Source organism: Prionailurus bengalensis, chromosome E3 (assembly GCF_016509475.1).
Source record: "Prionailurus bengalensis isolate Pbe53 chromosome E3, Fcat_Pben_1.1_paternal_pri, whole genome shotgun sequence".
Classification (NCBI taxonomy): Eukaryota; Metazoa; Chordata; class Mammalia; order Carnivora; family Felidae; genus Prionailurus; species Prionailurus bengalensis.
The window spans coordinates 24,492,422-24,513,145 of NC_057357.1; the positions used below are offsets into that span (position 1 = coordinate 24,492,422).

General features: G+C 46.7%; 1 protein-coding gene across 5 annotated transcripts in view; it reads right to left on the minus strand.

Annotated features, from left to right (window-relative positions):
• VWA3A (von Willebrand factor A domain containing 3A) overlaps positions 1–20,724 on the minus strand; it is a 71,205-nt gene that overhangs the window by 33,151 nt on the left and 17,330 nt on the right. For all 5 annotated transcript variants that reach the window (XM_043560318.1, XM_043560321.1, XM_043560320.1 and 2 more), the window contains exons 5-12: positions 17,630–17,754; positions 17,457–17,534; positions 14,553–14,607; positions 8,616–8,714; positions 7,101–7,207; positions 3,897–4,022; positions 3,467–3,575; positions 3,169–3,234 (exon numbers count right to left, since the gene is read on the minus strand). In XM_043560318.1, coding sequence (XP_043416253.1) covers positions 3,169–3,234; positions 3,467–3,575; positions 3,897–4,022; positions 7,101–7,207; positions 8,616–8,714; positions 14,553–14,607; positions 17,457–17,534; positions 17,630–17,754 — 765 coding nt within the window. The remainder of the gene's footprint in view (positions 1–3,168; positions 3,235–3,466; positions 3,576–3,896; positions 4,023–7,100; positions 7,208–8,615; positions 8,715–14,552; positions 14,608–17,456; positions 17,535–17,629; positions 17,755–20,724) is intronic.

Consider the following 20,724-nt stretch of genomic DNA (forward strand, 5'->3'; position numbering starts at 1 on the left):
GAGAGAGAGAGAGAGAGAGACAGAGTGTGAGCAGGGGAGGGACAGAGAGAGGGAGACACAGACTCTGAAGCAGGCTCCAGGCTATCAGCACAGAGCCCGATGCGGGGCTCAAACTCACATACCTTGAGATCATGACCTGAGCCCAAGTTGGAAGCTTCACCAACTGAGCCACCCAGGCACCCCTGAAGTATTTTTAAGTAACTGAAGGGTTTTCTAACCTTAAAGATACGAAGAAACACTTTACACCCACTGGGTTGGCCATAAACATAATTTAAAGAGGACTTGAGCAAGCATTGGTGAGGATGTGGAGAGTTGGAGCCCTGTGCACTGCTGGTAGGGATGTAAAATGGTGCAGCTTCTGTGGAAACCAGTTTGGCACTTCCTCAAAGAATCGGACACAGAAATACCACATAACCCAGCATTTCCACTTGTAGGTCTATAACCCCAAATAATTGAGAACAGGAACTCAAGAGACTTGTACACCAATGTTCACAGCAGTTCACAACAGCCCAAGGGTGGAGACAACCCACATGTCCATCAACTGATGCATAAACAAAAGGTGGTACATCTAGAAAATGGAATATTCTTCAACCACGAAAAAGAATGAAGCTCTGAGACAAGCTACAACATAGATGAACTCTGAAAGCATTACACTAAGCAGGGGTGCCTGGGTGGCTCAGTTGGTTAAGCTTCTGACTTTGGCTCTGAGCATGATCTCATGGTTCATGGGTTTGAGCCCTGCATCGGGCTTTGTGCCGAAAGCCCATAACCTGGAGCCTGCTTCTGATTCTGTGTCTGCCTCTCTCTCTGCCCCTCCCCCGCTCACACTCTGTCTTTCTCACTCTCAAAAATAAAAAAAAAAAAAGAAAATATTATGCTAACTGAAAGAAGACAAATACAAAAGGTATATGATTCTGGATATGAAATATCCAGAATAGGTGAATCCATAGAGATGGGAAGCAGATTGGTGGCTTCCAGAGGGCTGTGGGGGAGGGGAAAGAGGGAGGAACTGCTTAATGGGTACAGAATTTTCTTCTGGGGGGGGATGAAATGTTTTGGAACTGGATAAAGTTGGTGGTTGCACAACATAGTGAAAATACTAATTGTTCACTTTATTTTTTTTTAAGTTTATTTATTTATTTTGAGAGAGAACGAGAGCAGGAGAAGGGCAGAGAGACAGGGAGCGAGAATCCCAAGCAAGCTCTGCACTGTCAGCATGGAGCCTGATGTGAAGCTCGAACTCATGAACTGTGAGATCATGACCTGAGCCAAAATCAAGAGTTGGACACTCAACTGACTGAGCCCCCTAACTACCCTTAATGGTTCACTTTAAAGTGGTTCACTCGATGTTATGTGAATTTTACCTCCAGTTTTAAAAAAATGTAAAGGAGTCACACATACACACAAATCCCGATTTCCAGCTCTTGAAAAATCCCAAGACCTGGCGGCACTGGGGTCACATTCCTCCAGAGCAACAGCGAGCTGGGGCTGAGCAGAGGCACCTCTCTAGATGGGGCATGTGCTGCCTAGTCCTCCAAGCCCCACACACTCTCTGCTCCCCGCCCCCCACACTCCATCGGAGTCAGCTGTAGGGTTTTGTTATCCTTCTATTGTTGTTTTGCTCATATTAAAAGAAGACAGGGGTGCCTCAGTGGCTTAGTTGGTTAAGCCTCCTATTCTTGATTTCAGCTCAGGTCATGATCTCACGGTGCCTGAGATCAAGCCCCACATCGAGCTCTGCGCTGACAGCGTGGAGCCAGCTTGGGATTCTCTCTCCCTCTCTCTCCCTCTCTCAAAAATAAATAAACTTAAAAAAAAAAAAAGAAGAAGACAATGAAATTTGTTGCAGCCATATCTCTCTCAAGGGCAGAAAAACAACAGAGAAGCCAAGAGGGCTACAGGTTTTAAGATAAAGGAATTTATTTTTAAGTTTGTTTGTTTATTTGTTTGTTTAGAGAGTGCAAGCTCCTGACACAGGGCTCCATCTGACAAACTGTGAGATCATGACCTGAGTCAAAATCAAGAGTTGGACACTTAACCAATTGAGCTACCTAGGCACCCCTCTATTTTTTTTTTTAATTTTTTTTTCAACGTTTATTTATTTTTGGGACAGAGAGAGACAGAGCATGAATGGGGGAGGGGCAGAGAGAGAGGGAGACACAGAATCGGAAACAGGCTCCAGGCTCTGAGCCATCAGCCCGAGCCTGACGCGGGGCTCGGACTCACGGACCGCGAGATCGTGACCTGGCTGAAGTCGGACGCTTAACCGACTGTGCCACCCAGGCGCCCCTCTATTTTTTTTTTTTTTTAAGATTTTATTTTTAAGTAATCTCTACACCCAACATGGGACTTGAACTCACAACCCTCCGATCAAGAGTCACATGCTCCACCAACTGAGCTAGCCAGGAGCCCCAAGATAAAAGATTTCTTAAATCAGCCAGTTTCATTCATTTACTGTACCATCCTAGCCCCTGTAGTCCATGGCCTCAACAAACAGAGTCTGGGAAATGACAGAAATGACATAAACAGAAGGGGTGTTACCCAAGGAAAATGTTGCCTGACCTTGGCTCCTTGGTGTTAAATGCTAGACATGGCGACACTCGAACACTGTGAGATGCAAATATTCGTTTGCTTATGGCTATTCATGGTTACAGGCAAGACACAGCCTGTTAGCTGAACAGATAGTTGGATTTTCAATCCGCCAAATGGCTCCATACACATTTGCTAATTGTTACCTCCATTGTGGACACAGGTGGCACCAACGGATGGATTGGTACAGAACTGATGGCTCACTCACAGTTGACCCTGTAGTAGCAGGGATGTACTTGGAGAAAGACCTGAGACAATTGTTTCAGACTCACAGCTTTGATGGGAGCAGAGGTGGGGTGGGGCCCACGCTGTTGGCGACTGGATAGAGATTCGGGATTCTACCAGCAAGGCTTTAAAATGCCTCTAGGCACACTGGTATACAATCAACTCATCGCGCATGCTGAGCACAGGATCTCCTGTGACTTCATGCTGTCCCTGCTATTCCCACATATTCATCTTAACCTGATTATACTGAGCATGGTGGTGGGGGAGGGAAGCAAGTACAGATCCCCCAGAAACAGCCTTGGAGCCAGGCAGGGAGGGAGGAGAGGGATACCGCATGTTGACAGAAGGGCTTACCTCCGTCTCTGTGCTATAGCAGTGGTAGTAGCCCCCAAGAGCTTCTGCAAAGTTCTTTAGGACAGCCTGTAAGGAGGGAGACAGGGTCAGCTCTCCATAGGGCAATGCCAGTAGTCTGACAAGCCTTCTCCTTGACTGAGCCTCCCAACTGCCCAAAGGGAGAATTAGGTACAAGGAGAGTTGTGTTCTGGTCCTTAGTTTGGGAGGGGTCCCTGTCCATGCACGGAGCCCTCAACGCTGGCCCAGCTAGCTCCCTATGGCCAATCCAAGGGAAACATTGGAGAATCCCAGTACTTACAGGAGGCACCTGATCGTTGCATTTGTAGGTGATGACGTGGGTGATGAGGTCCCGTCCCACAGTGGACTGTTGGATGTAGTTGGACAGAATGTCAGAAGGCTGATCTGGGCTGGGGAGAAGACAGAAGAAAATGGGGTGCCCCAGGTCAAATCACTTTGAGGACCATCCAGAGAAAACGGGAACATCTACCAAACTGAACTGACCACGTGTGTTCCAGGTCACCTGGGGAACGTGTGGGGAGGAGTGGACTGCAGGCCTGGCCTGCCCTGGCTGCCCCCTGCCCTGACACCTGTGGACAGATGGCCTGTGAACGAAATCCTTCTCTCAAGCGTGTGTGAAGAGTCATGCTTGACGGTCTTTCCTCTAACAATGGATTGGTTCTCCAGCCCCCTTGATGTGGTCTGTTACCCACGTAGGAAAGGAGACCTACCAGCTGCCCATTATGGTCACCAGAGAATTCAGTCCCTTCAGGGTGAAGATTTTCCTCAGGGCTTGTAGCAGATTGCTGCCCCCATCAGGCTGGAGCTTCTTCACCCAGAGCTTGAGTTCCTGGAGGCTGTGTAGACAACAGACACCTAAACACAGTACTCTTTCAGGGTGCCAGGCTCAGCACAAACACAAGCTCATTTCAGACTAACAATAATTCTTTTCTTTTTTTAAATTTTTTAAGTTTAGGGGTGCCTGGGTGGCTCAGTCGGTTAAGCATCTGACTTCAGCTCAGGTCATGATCTCACGGCTCGTGGGTTCAAGCCCCACATCGGGCTCTGTATTGACAGCTCAGGGCTTGGAGCCTGCTTCAGATTCCATGTCTCCTTCTCTCTCTGCCCCTCCCCTGCTAACTCTCTGTCTTTCTCTCTCTCAAAAATAAACAACAAAAAAAAATTAAAAATAAATAAAAATAAATTTTTAACATTTATTTATTTATTCATTCATTCATTTGTTTATTTTTTGAAAGAGAGAGAGAGAGACAGAGTGAGCACACAAGCAGGGGAGGGGCAGAGAGAGGGGGAGAGAGAGACAGAATCCCAAGCGGGCTCTGCACCATCAGCGCAGAGTCTGATGTGCGGCTTGAACTCATGAACTGTGAGATCATGATCTGAGCCAAGATCAGGAGTCGGATGCTTAACCAACTGCGGCCTCCAAGTGCCCAGACTAATAATAATTCTTGAGGTGGATACCTTCCTTCCAATTTTATAGATGAGAAGACCCAGTTAGGACTTGCCCAAGGTGATACTGTAAGCAACTGGCAACACTGGGATATCAAGCCAGGCCTGACTCTAGGACCTGAGGTTCAAGTGAATCTGCCCATCAGGGGGTCTGGGCTAAGTTCCTTCTCCTCGATCCTGCCACACAAACCCCACTCCAAGTTCAGAGTGAATGCCCTGACCCCAGGAGCACTCCAAAAGGAGGCACCGTGGCTGTGTGGCCGCATCTCACGTGGACTGGGATATACTCCAGCCCTAAGAGGGAAGAAGATGTGAAGCAGTGCTTTCTCCATTAAGTACCTCACACGGTACCAGTGAGAGAGTTCTGCTCTTTCCGTTTCTCTTTGACCAAAAAAGTAAAGAAAGAAAAATAAGAAAAACAAAAATAAAATAAAAAACTTCAGCTCAGAGCTAGTAAGCCTGTCTTTCGTTATGCTAAGTGTTGAGTCTCCCTTTCAAGCAAAGGGAAAGAGGCGCCTGGGTGGCTCAGTCAGTTGAGCGTCCAACTCTTGATTTCGGATCTCACAGTTCGTGAGTTCAAGTCCCTGCATCGGGTTAAGCACTGACAGTGTGGAGCCTGCTTGGGATTCCCTCTCTTTCTCTCTCTCCCTCAAAATAAATAAGTAAACTTAAAAAAAAAATAAACAAAGGGAAAGCAAATCCTAGGCCTACTGCCTTCTCTGGCCGATAGGTTTCAAGTTAGAATTTAATATCATTGTTTTGTTTGCTTTCATTGTATTTATTGTTATGGCTGCATCCTAATTTCGGCAAGTGATATGGGCTTCGTGATTATGGTACTGATAGTTTCCTTCAATAATCCATGTAGAATTGATGTTTTAAAATAGTACACGTGGCAGAGATGTGACAAAAATCACCAGGGTCATCCAGCAATGACTGCAGTTGAGAAGCTCTTGCCTATGACCTCATGGTGACTTTCAGATCTAATATCCCATAGGTGGGGTCTAACTGGAGTGGGAACCACAGCAAAAAAAACACTCTCATTCACTGAGTGCCCTCATTTCATGTTCACGAGAGTTCAGTGAGGGATAGGTATCTCTGACCTCTCTCTGCTGAAGACAGTTGAAGGACTGGTCAAGGTCACCTGCTCTGGGCTTTGGCAGCCAATCCTGGCTCTGCCACTTTGGGCACATGCCCTAACACGAGTCCCAGTTTTTTCATTGGCAAAATGGAGATAAGAATCCTATTCCAAGTGCTGGCCCTAAGTATTAAGTAAGAGAGCTCATGCTAAGCGCTTAGCATCGCACCTAACATGTGGTAGGTGATCAAGGATTTTCTCTTCATGGAAAAGACATTTTTATTTACTGCCATAAGTAAGTAGAAATTCTTACACATCTTCCTTTTTCCCCCTCTACGCTCCCCTCCAAAACCTCAAACCAGAAGCTTCCAAATAAAGGACTAGTTAAATCATAGTACATTTACAGTGGTATACTAATGTAGCCATTAAAAAAGAGTAAGGTTGGGAGATCCTGGATGGCTCAGTTGGTTAAGCGTGCGACTCCTGATTTCAGCTCAGGTCATGATCTCGTGGTCTGTGAGATCAAGCCCCACGTCTGGCTCCACGCTGTGAGTGCAGAGTCTGCTTGGGATTCTCTCTCTTCCTCTCTCTTTGCCCCTTCCCTGCTCGCACGTGTTCACACACTCTCATTATCTCTCTCAAAAATAAATAAAAAAATAATAACATTAAATAAATAATATTAAAAATAATAAGGTAGATCTGTGTGTATTGAGAGAGAATGCTATGCAAGATTAAGTGCAAAGTCAAAGTGCAAGACAGTGCAACGCACTCCTGTTTGAATAAGCACACTGATGCGTGTATACGTGGAAGTAGGTAGAGGAAACAGTTACTGGGAGGTGAGAGAGACTCTATTATTTATCCTTTCATGCTGTTTGAATTTCTTTAAATGTTTATTTTTGAGAGAGAGAGAGACAGACCGCACAAGCAGGGGAGGGGCAGAGAGAGAGGGAGACAACAAAACCTGAAGCAGGCTCTAGGCTCTGAGCTGTCAGTGCAGAGCCCGAAGCGGGGCATGAACCCACAAACTGAAATCATGACCTGAGCCGAAGTTGGACATTCAACTGACTGAGCCACCCAGGCGCCTCCATGCTGTTTGAATTTTTAAAAATGAACACGTATTATCTTAAAAATAACAAAACTATCTTTGCTAGTTGCCTAGAGAAAAATGGCACCTTGTGGTTGTCTTGTCTTTTCATTTTGTGGATTGCTCACGACGCTGGCCACTTTTCCAAAGGTTACTGGTCCCTGCGCTTCCGCTCTGTGAGTTGACTCTTTGTACTCACTGACCTGTTGGTGTCTTGGGTTTGCACTGTGCTCATTCCCGAAAGACACTACCACATAGAGAGGAAAATGAAGCAGCAAACATTCTGGCCAAGGTCAGGTAGATACTCACGTGGAGGGGCTGACTTCCACAGGGTCTGGCCAGAGGGCGCTGGTGCTGGTGCCAAAGGACAGGACATACAGCTTCTCCTTGTGGCTCAGCTGCTCATCAATGAGGCTCTGGCAGACAAAGGGACATCATTGGCTCCTGGAGCCGTGGCCCACATGGAGCCTGGCTTCACTCCTCATGCCGGGGCTGGGCCCTCTCAGTTGGGGTGTGAGCCGTGCTGAGACAGGGTTGCTTAGTGGCCCCAAGCTGACATTTGCTTCCTGCCCACTGAGTCGCAAGGAAGTGTGGGATGAGTGCCCCTGGTGACCCATCCCAGCCTGTGTGCGTGGTGGAGCCAGGGCACCGGCTTCAGCCTACAGATTGGCACACCACCCTGGGAGGCTGTGTCCTGACTCACTCCCAGTGACTGCAGACTGACGTGGTCTTCCGGAGCAGCTCCTCAGGGTGGCCACACACTTGGGTCATGGACTATGGGGGGAGGGGATGTGAGCGTCTCGGCTACCCATCTCAGCATGCGCTATGGTTGGACCCTTAACTGTGGCACCCAGGGAGGGGTGGAACAGGGGTCAGGGGGCAGTGGCTTCTCGCCAAAACACGGTGGCTATGCGATGGGCACAAGGCCAGCCTGTTTGATGCTCTCAAGCTGCCGCTGATGAATCCCCAACAGTAAGATAGCTTCTCCTCTTCTTCCTGGCTAGTTAGAGTTTCATCTGTATGCCACCAACATGACCCCTGCCATGGCTAATATTTGACCAGCCCACCTGGGGAATCTTTAGAAACTCAGCCTCGAGGACATGTCATGGAGGGGTCTGCGCTATTTCCTGACATCCGTTGAGACCAGGAACGGGGGACAAGCGTGGACAACAAGTCCATGTTGAACCCTAAGAGTCCTCAAACTGACTATTGCCTCCAAAATTCTAGGGGTTCCCATAAGAAAATAGCCTCTCCACATTAGTTCACAGAGGCTACAGAGGTTTTATTTTCCATGCCAGACTTTGTACTGAGCACTTAACTTGGGTGAGCCCCTTTCATCCCAGGGCAACCCTGTCAGGTGGCCACTGTTATCATCGTATTTTACTGATGAGGTAACCTAGGCATAGGGAGATTAGGTAGCAGGTCCACAACCTCCAAGTGGCAGATGTGGCTGGGACTTGAGCCCAAGTCATCTAACTCTGGAGTTCTTAGCTTCTTTGTTATGGACAATGCCAAAGAAAATGGGATAGCTCTTGGGTCCAGAAAAGACCAGGAGACTGGGGCTATGCTATGCTGGGGTCAGTCCAAGTGATTAGTCTTCCCGTCCTCTTTCCGGGGAACTCGAGGGCTCTTGTGGACAAGTCTAGCTAGCAGGGACTGCTGTGGTAAGAATATTAGAAGCTCACACTAGAACTGAAAAGGACTCCGTGGTTGGGTTCACAGAAACCTTTGCAGTTGCCATAAGGGAATCCAAGGAGCAAGCTCACAAAGGGAAGGGGGTGATGGGGGTGGTTCCAGGTACTTCTCTGTGCCAGAGAGACTTACCAGGAGGTCATTTTGGAACTCCTCTTTTTGAGAGCCACTGCCAATGGCGGACACATCAACGATGATGCCAACTTTGGCTCCCTTGATGAGGCCAAATGCCTAAAACCAAAGAGGGCATGTGGAAATAACCAGCACAACTCTGTGCTTCTCTGAAGCCTCTTCCCAGGATCTCTGCATGATGCAGACATCGGAACATACCCCCCGACCTCAAAAAGCAGCAGAAGGCAGGCCCATTTTACAGAGGAAAAAGCAAGACTCGATGTCCTGACTTTAGATCTGGGCAGTATCTCTTCTTATTTCTTTCTTAAAAAAAAATTTTTTTTAATGTTTATTTACTTTTGAGACAGACAGAGACAGAATGTGAGTGAGTTAGGGGCAGAGAGAGAGGGAGACACAGAATCTGAAGCAGGATCCAGGCTTCGAGCTGTGAGCACATAGCCCGATGCGGGGCTCGAACTCACGAGCTGTGAGATCATGACCTGAGCTGAAGTCGGCTGCTCAACCGCCGAGCCCCCCAGGCACCCCGTATCTGCTCCTATTTTGTGGCAGCCTCCTCTTCACAAGGGTTTTTTCCCTTACATCCACTCTTATAAAGTAACACATGTCCGTTAAAGACAATTTGGAGACCAGAGGAAAGCATCCTTTGTAAGATACAAAGTCGGATATCTAATTCCATCCGCTGATTTTGTTCCATTTCTCTAGATCCTTATTTATTTTTCACCCACTCTACCAATCAAAGGTAGATGTGTCAAGTTCACGGCTGCCATGGTATTTCCGGGAGTTTCTAATTCTGTTTCTAGCGGTTCTCACATTCTATATGCCAACGAGGTTTGACTCTGCCCGGGACTTCATCCTGTTACGGCTCCATCATGAACCGGGATTTTCATTCATGCAAAACGGCTAGTTCTCTAGGGGCAGCGGGTTCCATTTGATGCTTTTGGCCTGAAATCTCACTTTCCTGCACGCCCAATTTTCCTGCTTGATTAACTTCTCCTCTCAGAGAGGTGTGTTTTATATCTCTCACATCCCAACATTTCCTTTCTACACTCCCTCAGCAAGTGATTTTTGCCTCCGATTTCACTGAGAAAAGAAAAATGAACCAGAGTTTTATTTTGTTTGTGTTTTAAGTTATTTTTTATATTATTTATTGTTTTAAGTAATCTCCACACCCAGTGTGGGGCTTGAACTCCTGACCCTGAGATCAAGTGTCACATGCTTCACTGACTGAGCCAGCCAGGCGCCCCTGTTTTATTTTTTAATCTTTCCTTGCCTGCCTGCCCACCTTTGCCTACACACTTAGGCTTTTCCCCTGTTACAATGTATCTATGGCAACTACCAAAGCTCCAAGGCCAACCCTGTGGCTTCCATTACTGGCTCTTCTTTGGTCAAATAGGGACTTTGCTACCATAACCATCCCTTCTCCTGGACTTCCTGTTCCATCACCACACCATTTCCATCACCATACAAATAGGCTGTCCTGTTGCCCATCTGAAAAAGGAAATAAACCTTCCAGGACCCCACCTCTCCCTCCTGCTACCCCACCTCATTTCTCTGCTTCCTATTTTAGAGTTGCTTCCTTACCCCCCATTTCTCTGCCACCCCCTGAGTTTAGGCTCTCACCTCCTCACTCCCCTGAAGCCACCCATGCCAAGGTGATCAGTGAGCTCACTCTTACCAGACCCAATGGGCAAATGTAAGTTCTCAACTTTCTCCAGTTCTGAGGGGCACAGGACACCATTTGGCTGTGTCAAGAACATGACAAGTTGAAGCACTTAATGAATACACTTGTTTTTCAGGACATCACATTTTCCTGTTTCTTCTTCCACTTGCTGGCCAGTCCTTCTTACCCTCCACCCTCTCCTCCCAAAGTCTAAATTAGGGGACTGTCCTAGGAACTTGTTAGATGTAAAATCTCAAGTCCCACCCTAGATTTGCCTAATTAGAGTCTGCATTTTAACAAAATCCACATCCCCCCACCGCCCCCACCACCACCAAAAGGGATTTGGCTGCCATAAGTTTGAGAAGCATAGGGTTAGGGGTCCATCATCCTTTAGCCTCCTTACCTACACCAGGGTTTGTCAAACCCCAAACTAGTGACATTTTTTAAAAAATGTTTATTTATTTTGAAAGAGAGAGAGACAAAGATCAAGGGGGAAGGGGCAGAGAGAGAGAGAGAGAGAGAGAGAGAGGGAGGGAGTCAGAGAATCCCAAGCAGGCCCCGGGCTGTCAGCACAGAGCCCAATGTGGGGCTTGAACCCACCAACTGTGAGATCATGACCTGAGCAGAAATCAAGAGTTGGATGCTTTAACCAGATGAGCTACCGAGGCACCTCCTGAACTGTTAACATTTTGAGCTGGACAGTCCTCTGTTGTGGGGAGCTGACCAGACCATTGTAGGGGGTTTAGCAGCTTCCCTGGCAAGCTGCCCTCCCAGTCTTGACAATGAAACATTTCTCCAGACAACGCCAAATGTCTCCTGGGGTGAGGGTGGAGGGACAAAATCACCCCCCCTCCCATTAAGAACCACAGTTCTGCACTCAGCCGCTAAGTGATCTCCCGTGTCTCAGGGATTCGAATACCATTGGTACACTGATGATAATCCAGTGCCCATCTGCAGGCAGAGCTCTTGTAGTTCCAAACTTCTGCATCCGACTGCCTGCTCGCGTCTCTGCCTGGGTGTCCAGCAAGCCTCTCAGACTCCATGTGGTGAAACCAAGACCTCTTGATTTTCCTCCTCACACATGGTCCTCTCGTGAACGGCCTTCGACACGCACCCCGCTGGCCCCAAGCCCATGCGATCCACCAGCCCTGCCGGCTCTACCTTCAGGCCACGCCCTGAGTCCAACCATTTCTCGTTCCATCCACCTGAGCGCTTGAGCCTAAGACACCACCACTCTGACCTGACCTTTGTTCTCTATGGTCAGTTTATGAAGCAGGCACAATGGCTTTTTTGAAACTTAAGTCAGATCATGTCACTCCCCTGCTTAAAACCCTCACCTGTAGAATAAAATCTGAACTCTGCAAGGACATTCCTGATTTGAGCCTCCTCTCCTCCCCTTCTCCTCCATGTTGTTCACTCTGTGCTTGCTGCCCTGACCTGCTTGCTGCTTCTAGAATATGCTAAGCTTGTTCTTGTCTTAGAGCCTGGGCATTTGCTGTTTCCTCTGCCTGGAACATTCTCGCCTAGACGTCTACATGGGAATGCCCTTGTTTCCTTTAGGTCAGTTGCCTGTTCAAAGGCCTCCTCTTTGACCCTTCTATTTCAATAGTCCCCCTTTGGGGCCCCTGGGTTGCTCAGTCGGTTAAATGTCTGAGTTCAGCTCAGGTCATGATCTCACAGCTTATGAGTTCAAGCCCCGTGTTGGGCTGTATGCTGGCAAGGAGGAGGCTGCTTTGGATTTTTCTGTCTCCCTCTCTCTGTCCCTCTCCTCCTCCCCTCCTCTCAAAAAATAAATAAATAAACATTTAAAAGAAAAACAGCCTTCCTTCTATCCTACTCTCGATTCTCTTACCCTGCTTACTTTTCTTTAAGCACTATCACTAACTTGACCTTGCATATGATTTGCTAAATTACTCATTGTCCTCTCGCACTGGACTATAATCTCCACGAAGGTGGGACCTTCATATTGGTCATGTTTCTAATCCTTAATCCTGGACCAGTGCCTGATATGTAGTAGTCTTCCAACCAATATTTGCTGAATTCAGGACCCAAATGAGGTCTGAGGCCTTCCAGGACATTACCGATCCTCAGGGGCCGAAAGGAGCTCAAATCAAGGGCCAGTTTTATTCCTTTTAAAATTTGAGGAACTGCCCTTAGAGCATTTGTTATTGAAAACATTCATCCCCTTACACTTAGCCATTGGAATTCTAGACGTTTTTCCGATAGAAATAACTGGAAAAGTACATAAGAGGGGACTGGAGCCTGGTGATGCTAGATATTCCCATTTTTCAAGCGAGGGCTAAAAAACAGACATAAACATGAAACATCAGGATTTTCAATCTTGGCAACTAACTCGGGAAATATTTAAACTGTGTGGGCCAAGAAAAGCATGGCTGTGGGCCAGATTTGCCAGCATGCCACTAGTTTATAAGCCATAATATCCTCCATAAATATGGAAACAGACACCCAGAGGAGTGAGGCCACTTGCCTATGGCCTTGCTGACAGTAGTTGGGAAGTGGGCCCAGTGATGGCCTGTCCGGCACCCCAGGCTGCCTCAGCACCCAGAGGGCCCACGAGTTGGTTTATGGGTGATCGCTTCCCTGGGATCCAATCCGGGCTTGTTTCATGGTTCCTCTGTAGCTCCAACAGAAAAGGGTACAGCAGGGCCACCTGGGTGGCTTGGTCAGTTGAGCGTCCAACTTGGGCTCAGGTCGTGATCTCACGGTTCGTGAGTTTGAGCACAATGCTCGCTGCTGTCAGCACAGATGCCACTTTGGATCCTCTGTCTCTCTCTCTCTCTCTCTGCCCCTCCCCTGCTGTCTCTTTTTATCTCAAAAATGAACAGGGGCACCTGGGTGGCTCAGTTGGTTAAGTGTCCGACTTTGGCTCAGGTCATGATCTCGTGGTTTGTGAGTTCGAGCCCCACATCTGGCTCCAGGGTGTCAACATAGAGCCTGCTTCAGATCCTCTGTCTCCCTCTCTTTCTGCCCCTCCCCTACGTTCGCTCTCTCCAAAATAAAATGTAAAAAAAAATTTTTTTTAATGAATAAACATAAAAATAAATAAAGAAAGAAAAGGGTTGAGCAAAGAAAGGCCCAGCAATCCCTGCCTCCTTTGTCAAAAGTGCCAGGACAGGTGTAATAGAGGTGGGTAAGTACGCAGAACATTCCCTGAACGGATGTTTTTGGAGTGTGTGAAGATTTCATCCCTCTGGGTTTTTCCTGCCTGTGTTATCATGTGCAACCAGAGGGGGCATGCCACAGCTGGAGTCGTACATCCACTGACCAGTCTAAGGGAGTGAAGAAGGTTCTGGATCTGAGACACAGATGACACCGGGGAATCAGCTGTGACAGGCAGCCTCAGCACAATGTTGTCACCTACTGGTCTTGTGTAGGGGTGGGGGTTGGGAGCAGGGAGCATGAATTTCAGCATCTGCCTGTCCCAGGGTTAAAGCAAGAACTGAGGATTACCTAAGGTGAAGCAAATGGTGAGCCAGTAATGTATCAGCTGGAGGAAAATAGGCGGACACAAATAAGAAAGCAAAACAAAGGTTAATTTGCCCAGGATCACTTTTCAACCCTTTGGATCTGAGGAAAGCATTTATTCAAACTTCTCAGAGAAGTTATGTCCAGATGATCAGCCTTAGTCATGACTTTCACTGTGGGTCTGAGATTAAATGGCTTAGGGGAACATCTGTTGTTTTCACCTGCCCAGGATCCATTTTCTGTTCTGGTAACAGCACCCTGGGTTTCCACGTGCAACCATCTATCCCCCTTTCTCAGTCTATGAGATTTGGGGGTATGTACCCAGTCTCCCTGCACGTCCCCTACCCCCTAGTTCCAGATCTACCTGTTAGTATATCTCACTCCTTGGCTATGGTGATCTAAACTGGCTATGGTCTAAATTGGCCCAAAGAGAGTCAATTCCAGGACTTGGGAGGGCACAGTGGGAAAGGAAGGTGAGGACCCTTTCAGAGGGTCACTTCAGCTGGTGTCATGTAAGCCTAGAGCTGCTGGTGACCACTTTTCCAAGCTGGGGAGAGCCTTCCTAAGAATAAAACCCAGAGGAAAGCAGAGCTCAGTGACAAAGAGATGACATCATCTGAGCCCATGGATACAGCTGTGTTTGGGTTTTTCATTTATGTAGGTCGAGAAATTCCTTTTTTTAGTTTAAGCCAGTTTAAGTTGGAGGTCTATCATTTGCAGCTGAAAGGACTGTGACAAATACAGATGGACCGAGGACAAAGGGGGAGGAGAATGAGATCCTTGTCTCTTACCTTCCTGCTGCTTTCTGTGAGCCACTGGATTCTCTGTCGATAGAGTTCAATAGCTCTGCCAAAACACCAGAAAGACTCATCATCCAAGGTCACCTTCATCAGTGAGCAACAGCCACTTAACATGCATGGGAAGAAGGTGTGGATGGGATTTTGGGGTAATGTCTTGCTTGCTCTTCTCAAATCTGTGTCTCCTCAGGTGGGACTTCCCAGTCACCTGGAGAGGATCATAAATGCCCAACGGGGGCATTTCAGCAGCATGTTCTCAGTGGACTGATTAACAGAAAAAGACTTAGTTTCCAAAAGGTAGCTGGGGGAACTTCTTGAACGTGCCTTATTGCAAACCATTCCAATGGCTGGATGGAGACAGCATGTAACAGGTGCTCCAGTTAAGGACTCATCACTTGAATGTAACTGTTGCCCTCATTGAGAACAGGTGGGATTTGGGAGCCTACTGAAGGGCAAGCAAGACCTTTGATGTGAAATCATGGGGCAGTGGGTGGCGGGGAGAGTTTTAAGGTACAAATAGAGCTTGGAGCATGAACTTCATAATGGGACAGGCTGGTCCTTGAGATTCAGCTCTGCCGTTTACTAGCTGTGTGACCTTCAACAGGTGTGGTAACCTCTCTGAACCTAAGCTTCATCATCTCCAACAAGAAGATAATACCAGGACTCTACCCAAGTCAACTTGCCAGAAGTCAACTTGCTGAAAATCCAATTGATTCCCTGAAAATCTATTTGAATTAACCGAAGAGGCTTGAACATTCCTTAACATGCTCGATTCACAATTAAAACCAATCAGCCAAGGGGTGCCTGTGTGGCTCAGTCGGTGAAGCCTCCGACTTCAGCTCAGGTCATGATCTCAAGATTCTCACGGTTTGTGTGTTTTGGGCCCCGCATTGGGCTCTGTGTGGATGCTCAGAGCCTGCTTCGGATTCTCTGGCTCCCTCTCTCCACCCCTCCCCTGCTCATACTCCCTCTCTCGCAAATAAATAAATAAACATAAAGAAAATCAGCCAAAATATTGCAGAATTCTTTAAAAACCTGTTTAAACCTTCATATCCAATATACATTGTTATAAAAGTTAAAATGTTTTGATAAATCTGGAAAATTGGTCAGTTAGCAACTGAATTTTGGATAATTGACTTGAGAGTGACACTATATTTCCAGTTGTTGTGAGGTTTAAATAAGATAATACATGTAGCCCTCAGCAGAATTCCTGACACGTTAATAAATGATGGGTATTTGTTATTATTATAGCCTTTTAGGAAACCTTATGCAAACAGTAATCATGGATCATAGATTTCTATAGCAGGGATGGAATGTATACATGTACTATGAAAAGCTGGTTTTGACATGCAATTTGCAAAAGTATAAACTCAGTCTGTCATTGAAAAAGTGGTCACTCTTAACTATTTCACATCAAATGAAGGTGTAAGGTTTTATGTGCTCGCCTCAAGGGCCCATGGATTTTATTTTATTTTTATTTTATTTATTTATTTATTAAAAAAAATTTTTTTTTTTTTAACGTTTACTTATTTTTGAGACAGAGAGAGACAGAGCATGAATGGGGGAGGGGCAGAGAGAGAGGGAGACACAGAATCGGAAGCAGGCTCCAGGCTCCGAGCCATCAGCCCAGAGCCTGACGCGGGGCTCGAACTCACGGACCGCGAGATCGTGACCTGAGCTGAAGTCGGACGCTTAACCGACTGCGCCACCCAGGCGCCCCTATTTTATTTTTAAATGTTTATTTATTTATTTTGAGAGAGGGAGAGAAAAAGCATGCATACTGCATTTCTTTGATTACTAGAAAGATTAACACTAAAATATATACACTTTTAGGGGCACCTGGGTGGCTCAGTCGGTTAAGCGTCTGACTTTGGCTCAGGTCATGATCTCATAGCTCGTGAGTTCGAGCCCCTTGTCTGGCTCTGTGTCAACAGCTGGGAGCCTGGAGCCTGCTTCAGATTCTGTGTCTCCCTCTCTCTCTCTGGCCCTCCCCCACTTGTGTGCTCTCTCTCTCTCTCTCTCTCAAAAATAAACAAGCATTAAAAAAAATTTTTTTTATTATAAAAATAAAAGAATATACTTTCAGTGTTTTGTATGCCATCTTCTATGAATTGTTTATTCATCTTCTTTGTCCATTTTTCAATTTTGGTGTTTCGTTTCATATTGATTAGTTAGGCCTCATTATATAGAATATTACCCTTTCTTGTGTATTTTACAAAGGCTATTGTATACCTTTAAAATACAATCCTGGTCTTTTTATTAATAGAGTCTGACTTTGCATATATAGACAGAAAAGTCTTCTATTTCTAAGACCACACAGTCAACTTGAATATTTTCCTTTTTTTTTTTTTTTGACTTCAGTGATTTTAATTTTTATGTTCATTTGCCATCTTATTTTGGTGCATCAATTCACTTCTTCTTTTCTAAATGATAAGTTGACTCTCCAAAACAGTTTACTAAATAATCCATTCTTTCCACTGATTTCCACCCCCCCCCCTTTTTTTTTCATCTATTTATTTTGAGGGAGAGAGTGTAAGCAGGGGAGGGGCAGGAAGAGGGAGAGAGAATTCCAGGCAAGCTCCACACTCAGCACAGAGCCTGATGTGGGGCTCCATTTCATGAACTGTGAGATCATAACCTGTGCTGATATCAAGAGTTGGGCGCCCAACCAACTGAACCATCCATGTGTCCAAAGGGCTCATGGGTTTTAAAAGGCTGAGAAAAATTGGTATGGTCCAATCTCTTCATTTGAGGAAAGAGGCAATCAGGGCCGGAAGTGGGAGAGGCCCGGTCAAGAACCCAGAGATTGTTGTCTGAACAAAGTTACTTTCAGGTTGCTGAAATGAGGAAATTCTTGAGCTCTGGGGTTTTTGAGAAGATACTGAAAAACATACTTACCCAGAAAGCTTTGATTCAAATTGGTGGATCATCTGGGTGGAGAAGTGCACTTTCCTCATGACATCGCTGCCCTCCTCCCTGAAGAAGCAAAGTCTCATGAAGGGGTCTCTTGGGCCCGGGGGCGGGGTGTGTCATTACAGGCTTGGGGGTGAAGGGAGTGGAGCTAGACTTACAGTACTGTGGTGCCCTGGCTAATCAGGTCAGCCAAGGTGAGCCTCTCAAACTGTAAACTGTGTGTGGAAAGCCAGTCTTCCGGGTCCTCCCAAGCTGAAGGTTGGGTCTCGTCTCCCTGTAGCCTCTGTGAGACAGAGCCAGAGTCAAACAGAAAACTGGGAGAGAGAGGGCAAGGCTGAGGATGCCCTAGGTTCCCTCCACAAGGATGCCCAAGGGTTGCCAACTCTGAACGCAGTCTGTTTGAGAACCCACCTTGCCAAGGGAACTGAGGAATAAGGAGGCCTGTGTCCTAAGCCAGTTGCTCTGGGAATCCCCATTCTCATCCGTCACCTCATCCCCACTATGTGGGGACAATTCAAGGGTCACTCACCACATGCTGCCTCAAGAGAGACTGAATATACAGACAGACGGTGGCTAGACCATATATGACAATACAACTCCGACCCACGACCTCTGTAGCCACCAGTCCATGAAGCCAAACCACAATTGTAGCCACTGGTCCAGAAGGGTCAGGACTTGGTCAATGACTGCCAGATTTCCTATTTTTTATCTCACATCCAGCTCAGCACCCACCAGAGAAGGCCGAATATGCCCTCAAAACCAATCCTATGAGATGCCCGCCTCCAAATTCCTTAAGCGAACACCTTCCTTCAGGGCACACATGAAGCTTTCCCCTTTTTCACCATAAAGCTTTCCGGCTCCCTGCGTTTGAGTCTCTGCCAAACACAAGTGAAGGTGGCTGACTCCCTTGCTAGAGCAAGCTCTAAATAAATTGCCTCTGTTCTCATATGGGTGGTTTTGCTTATTTCTACATTTGGATTTTCTGTATCTTCCCAGGTATATGAATTTTGCCTTCTATCAGTCTGAAGGGTCCTCAACAAACATTTGTTGGCTGATGGGAGGGAATGGATTTATCCTGTCTAGTCCAGAGAAGACAGGAGCAGCAGGTAAGTTTTAAATATAGAATTTCCCCACTATTGTAGGAGTCTGGCCATGAAAAGGACTCTACCCCTTGCTTATACCTAGTGACATAGTTACATAGTCCTAAGCTCAGGATTTGGGTGGTGGCCTTGGTGGTGGAACCAAAGTTATTCATGGCAAGCATTCAACACTGGTGATGCTTTCCAGGAACCAGAAGGCAGAGAAAACTGACCAGAGGCTCTGAGCCCATTTGGCCTTGATCAGCCTCTCCTGGAGGTTGGCATTTCTTCCTCTTCCCGGTGGGTGTTCCTGAGCCCTTCTATGCACTAGGCGTGGTCAGTGGTGGTAGGGCTACAGTGTGAACAAGACAGAAATGTTCTTGCCTTCTTGGAGCTTACATTCTAGAATGGGCAGGGGGACAGAAGAGAAGAAATGAAATCTATGTATATAATTTCAAAAAGGAATAGTTCTAGTGAGAAAATGGAGCAGGGGAATGTGATATACAGTGAGTAGGGTAGAGATGGGGAGGTCACTTCAGCTGGGGTGGGGATCAGAGGAGGCCTCTGTGAGCCATCACCTGGAGATCAAGAAGGAACCTGCCCTGTGCATGGCTAGGGAACACACATTCTGGGCAGAGGCATGGAGCGGGGAAGGAGTCAGAGTGTTTGAAGAGCAGAAAGGTGGCCACTGTGGTCGGTGTAACATGACACGAGTAGGGGCTGGGTAGGTGTGCAAGGCCTGGTTCAGGCCCGGCTTCCAGTGCAATCACTGTTGTTTGTGTGATACACCTAGGATGTAAATGTTGCTAGAATTGGTCATGACTCACTCAGGGTGTGGAACAGCATCATAAGGGAGGCCGGCTCAGTCCCACTATGACAGAAACTGCCATGTAGCATCTGATGACTGGGGAGTAGGTCTACACACTGTTTATCCCACCAAGACCCCCATCTACATTCAAAAATGGCTGCGCCCATCTCCCGGGCACTTGCTTGGACCTTAAGTTATTGGGTCGTATTTGTCAGGGCTTTCATTGTACTGGGTGAGGTGGAGGACAGGAGGTTGAAAATTCTGTGGATAGCTGATTGAGCTCCACTAGGCAGGGTGGAAGACACAGGAAGAGGAAAGTCTAAAGAAGAGCAGGAGAGGAGAGAGTGCAGTATGTGGGGTTCTCCATCCACTTGCTTTGTGATGCTGGCCCAGTGGGTGCGGCTCTTTTCTCACCTGGGACACAGGAATGTGAAGCTACGGCAGCACCCAGCTGTGCATGTTGCTGCATTAACAGATCTAGACAATGGGGCACCTGGGTGGCTCAGTCTGTTAAAAGTCTGACTCCTGATTTCGGCTCAAGTCATGATTTCACAGTCATGCATCAGGCTCAGTGTGGAGCCTGCTTGGGATTCTCTCTCCTTCTCCCTGCCCCTCACCCACTTGTGCTCCTCCCATGCTCTCTTTCAAAATAAATAAATAAAACTTAAAAACAACAACCTTAAAAAAAAAACCCAAACCAGATCTGAACAATGATCCTTATTTCCCCCCTCAATGAAAATGAAATGTTATTATATTCCAGCTAGATAGCATTGTATGCCCTCAGTTCTGTGCCTGAAGCCTGCTCACTGCCCTGTTTCTAAAGGAAATTAGCAAAAGAAAGAGAAAGAAAGAAAGAAAGAAAGAAAGAAAGAAAGAAAGAAAGAAAGAAAGAAAGAAAGAAAGAAAGAGAGAGAGAAAGAAAGAAAGAAAGAAAGAAAGAAAGAAAGAAAGAAAGAAAGAAAAATTAGCAAGTGTTAAAAAAGTGTGAACAACACTAAGAGCAAACACTTGAATAGCACTTATTATGTGTCAAGCACTGTTCACACATTAACTCATTTAATTCTACAAAGGTGTTACTGTCATTACCCCATTTTACTGACAAGAAAACTGAGGCACATGGGGCACCTGGATGGCTCAGTCGGTTGAGTGTCCAACTTCAACTCAGGTCATGATCTCATGGTTCCTGGGTTCAAGCCCCACGTATAGCTCGTTGCTGACAGCTCAGGGCCTGGAGCCTGCTTCAGATTCTGTGTCTCCCTCTCTCTCTGCCCCTCCCCTGCTCATGCTCTGTCTCTCTCAAAAATAAGTAAACATTAAACATTTTTTTAAAAAATTAAAAAGAAAGAAAACTGAGGCACAGAGAATT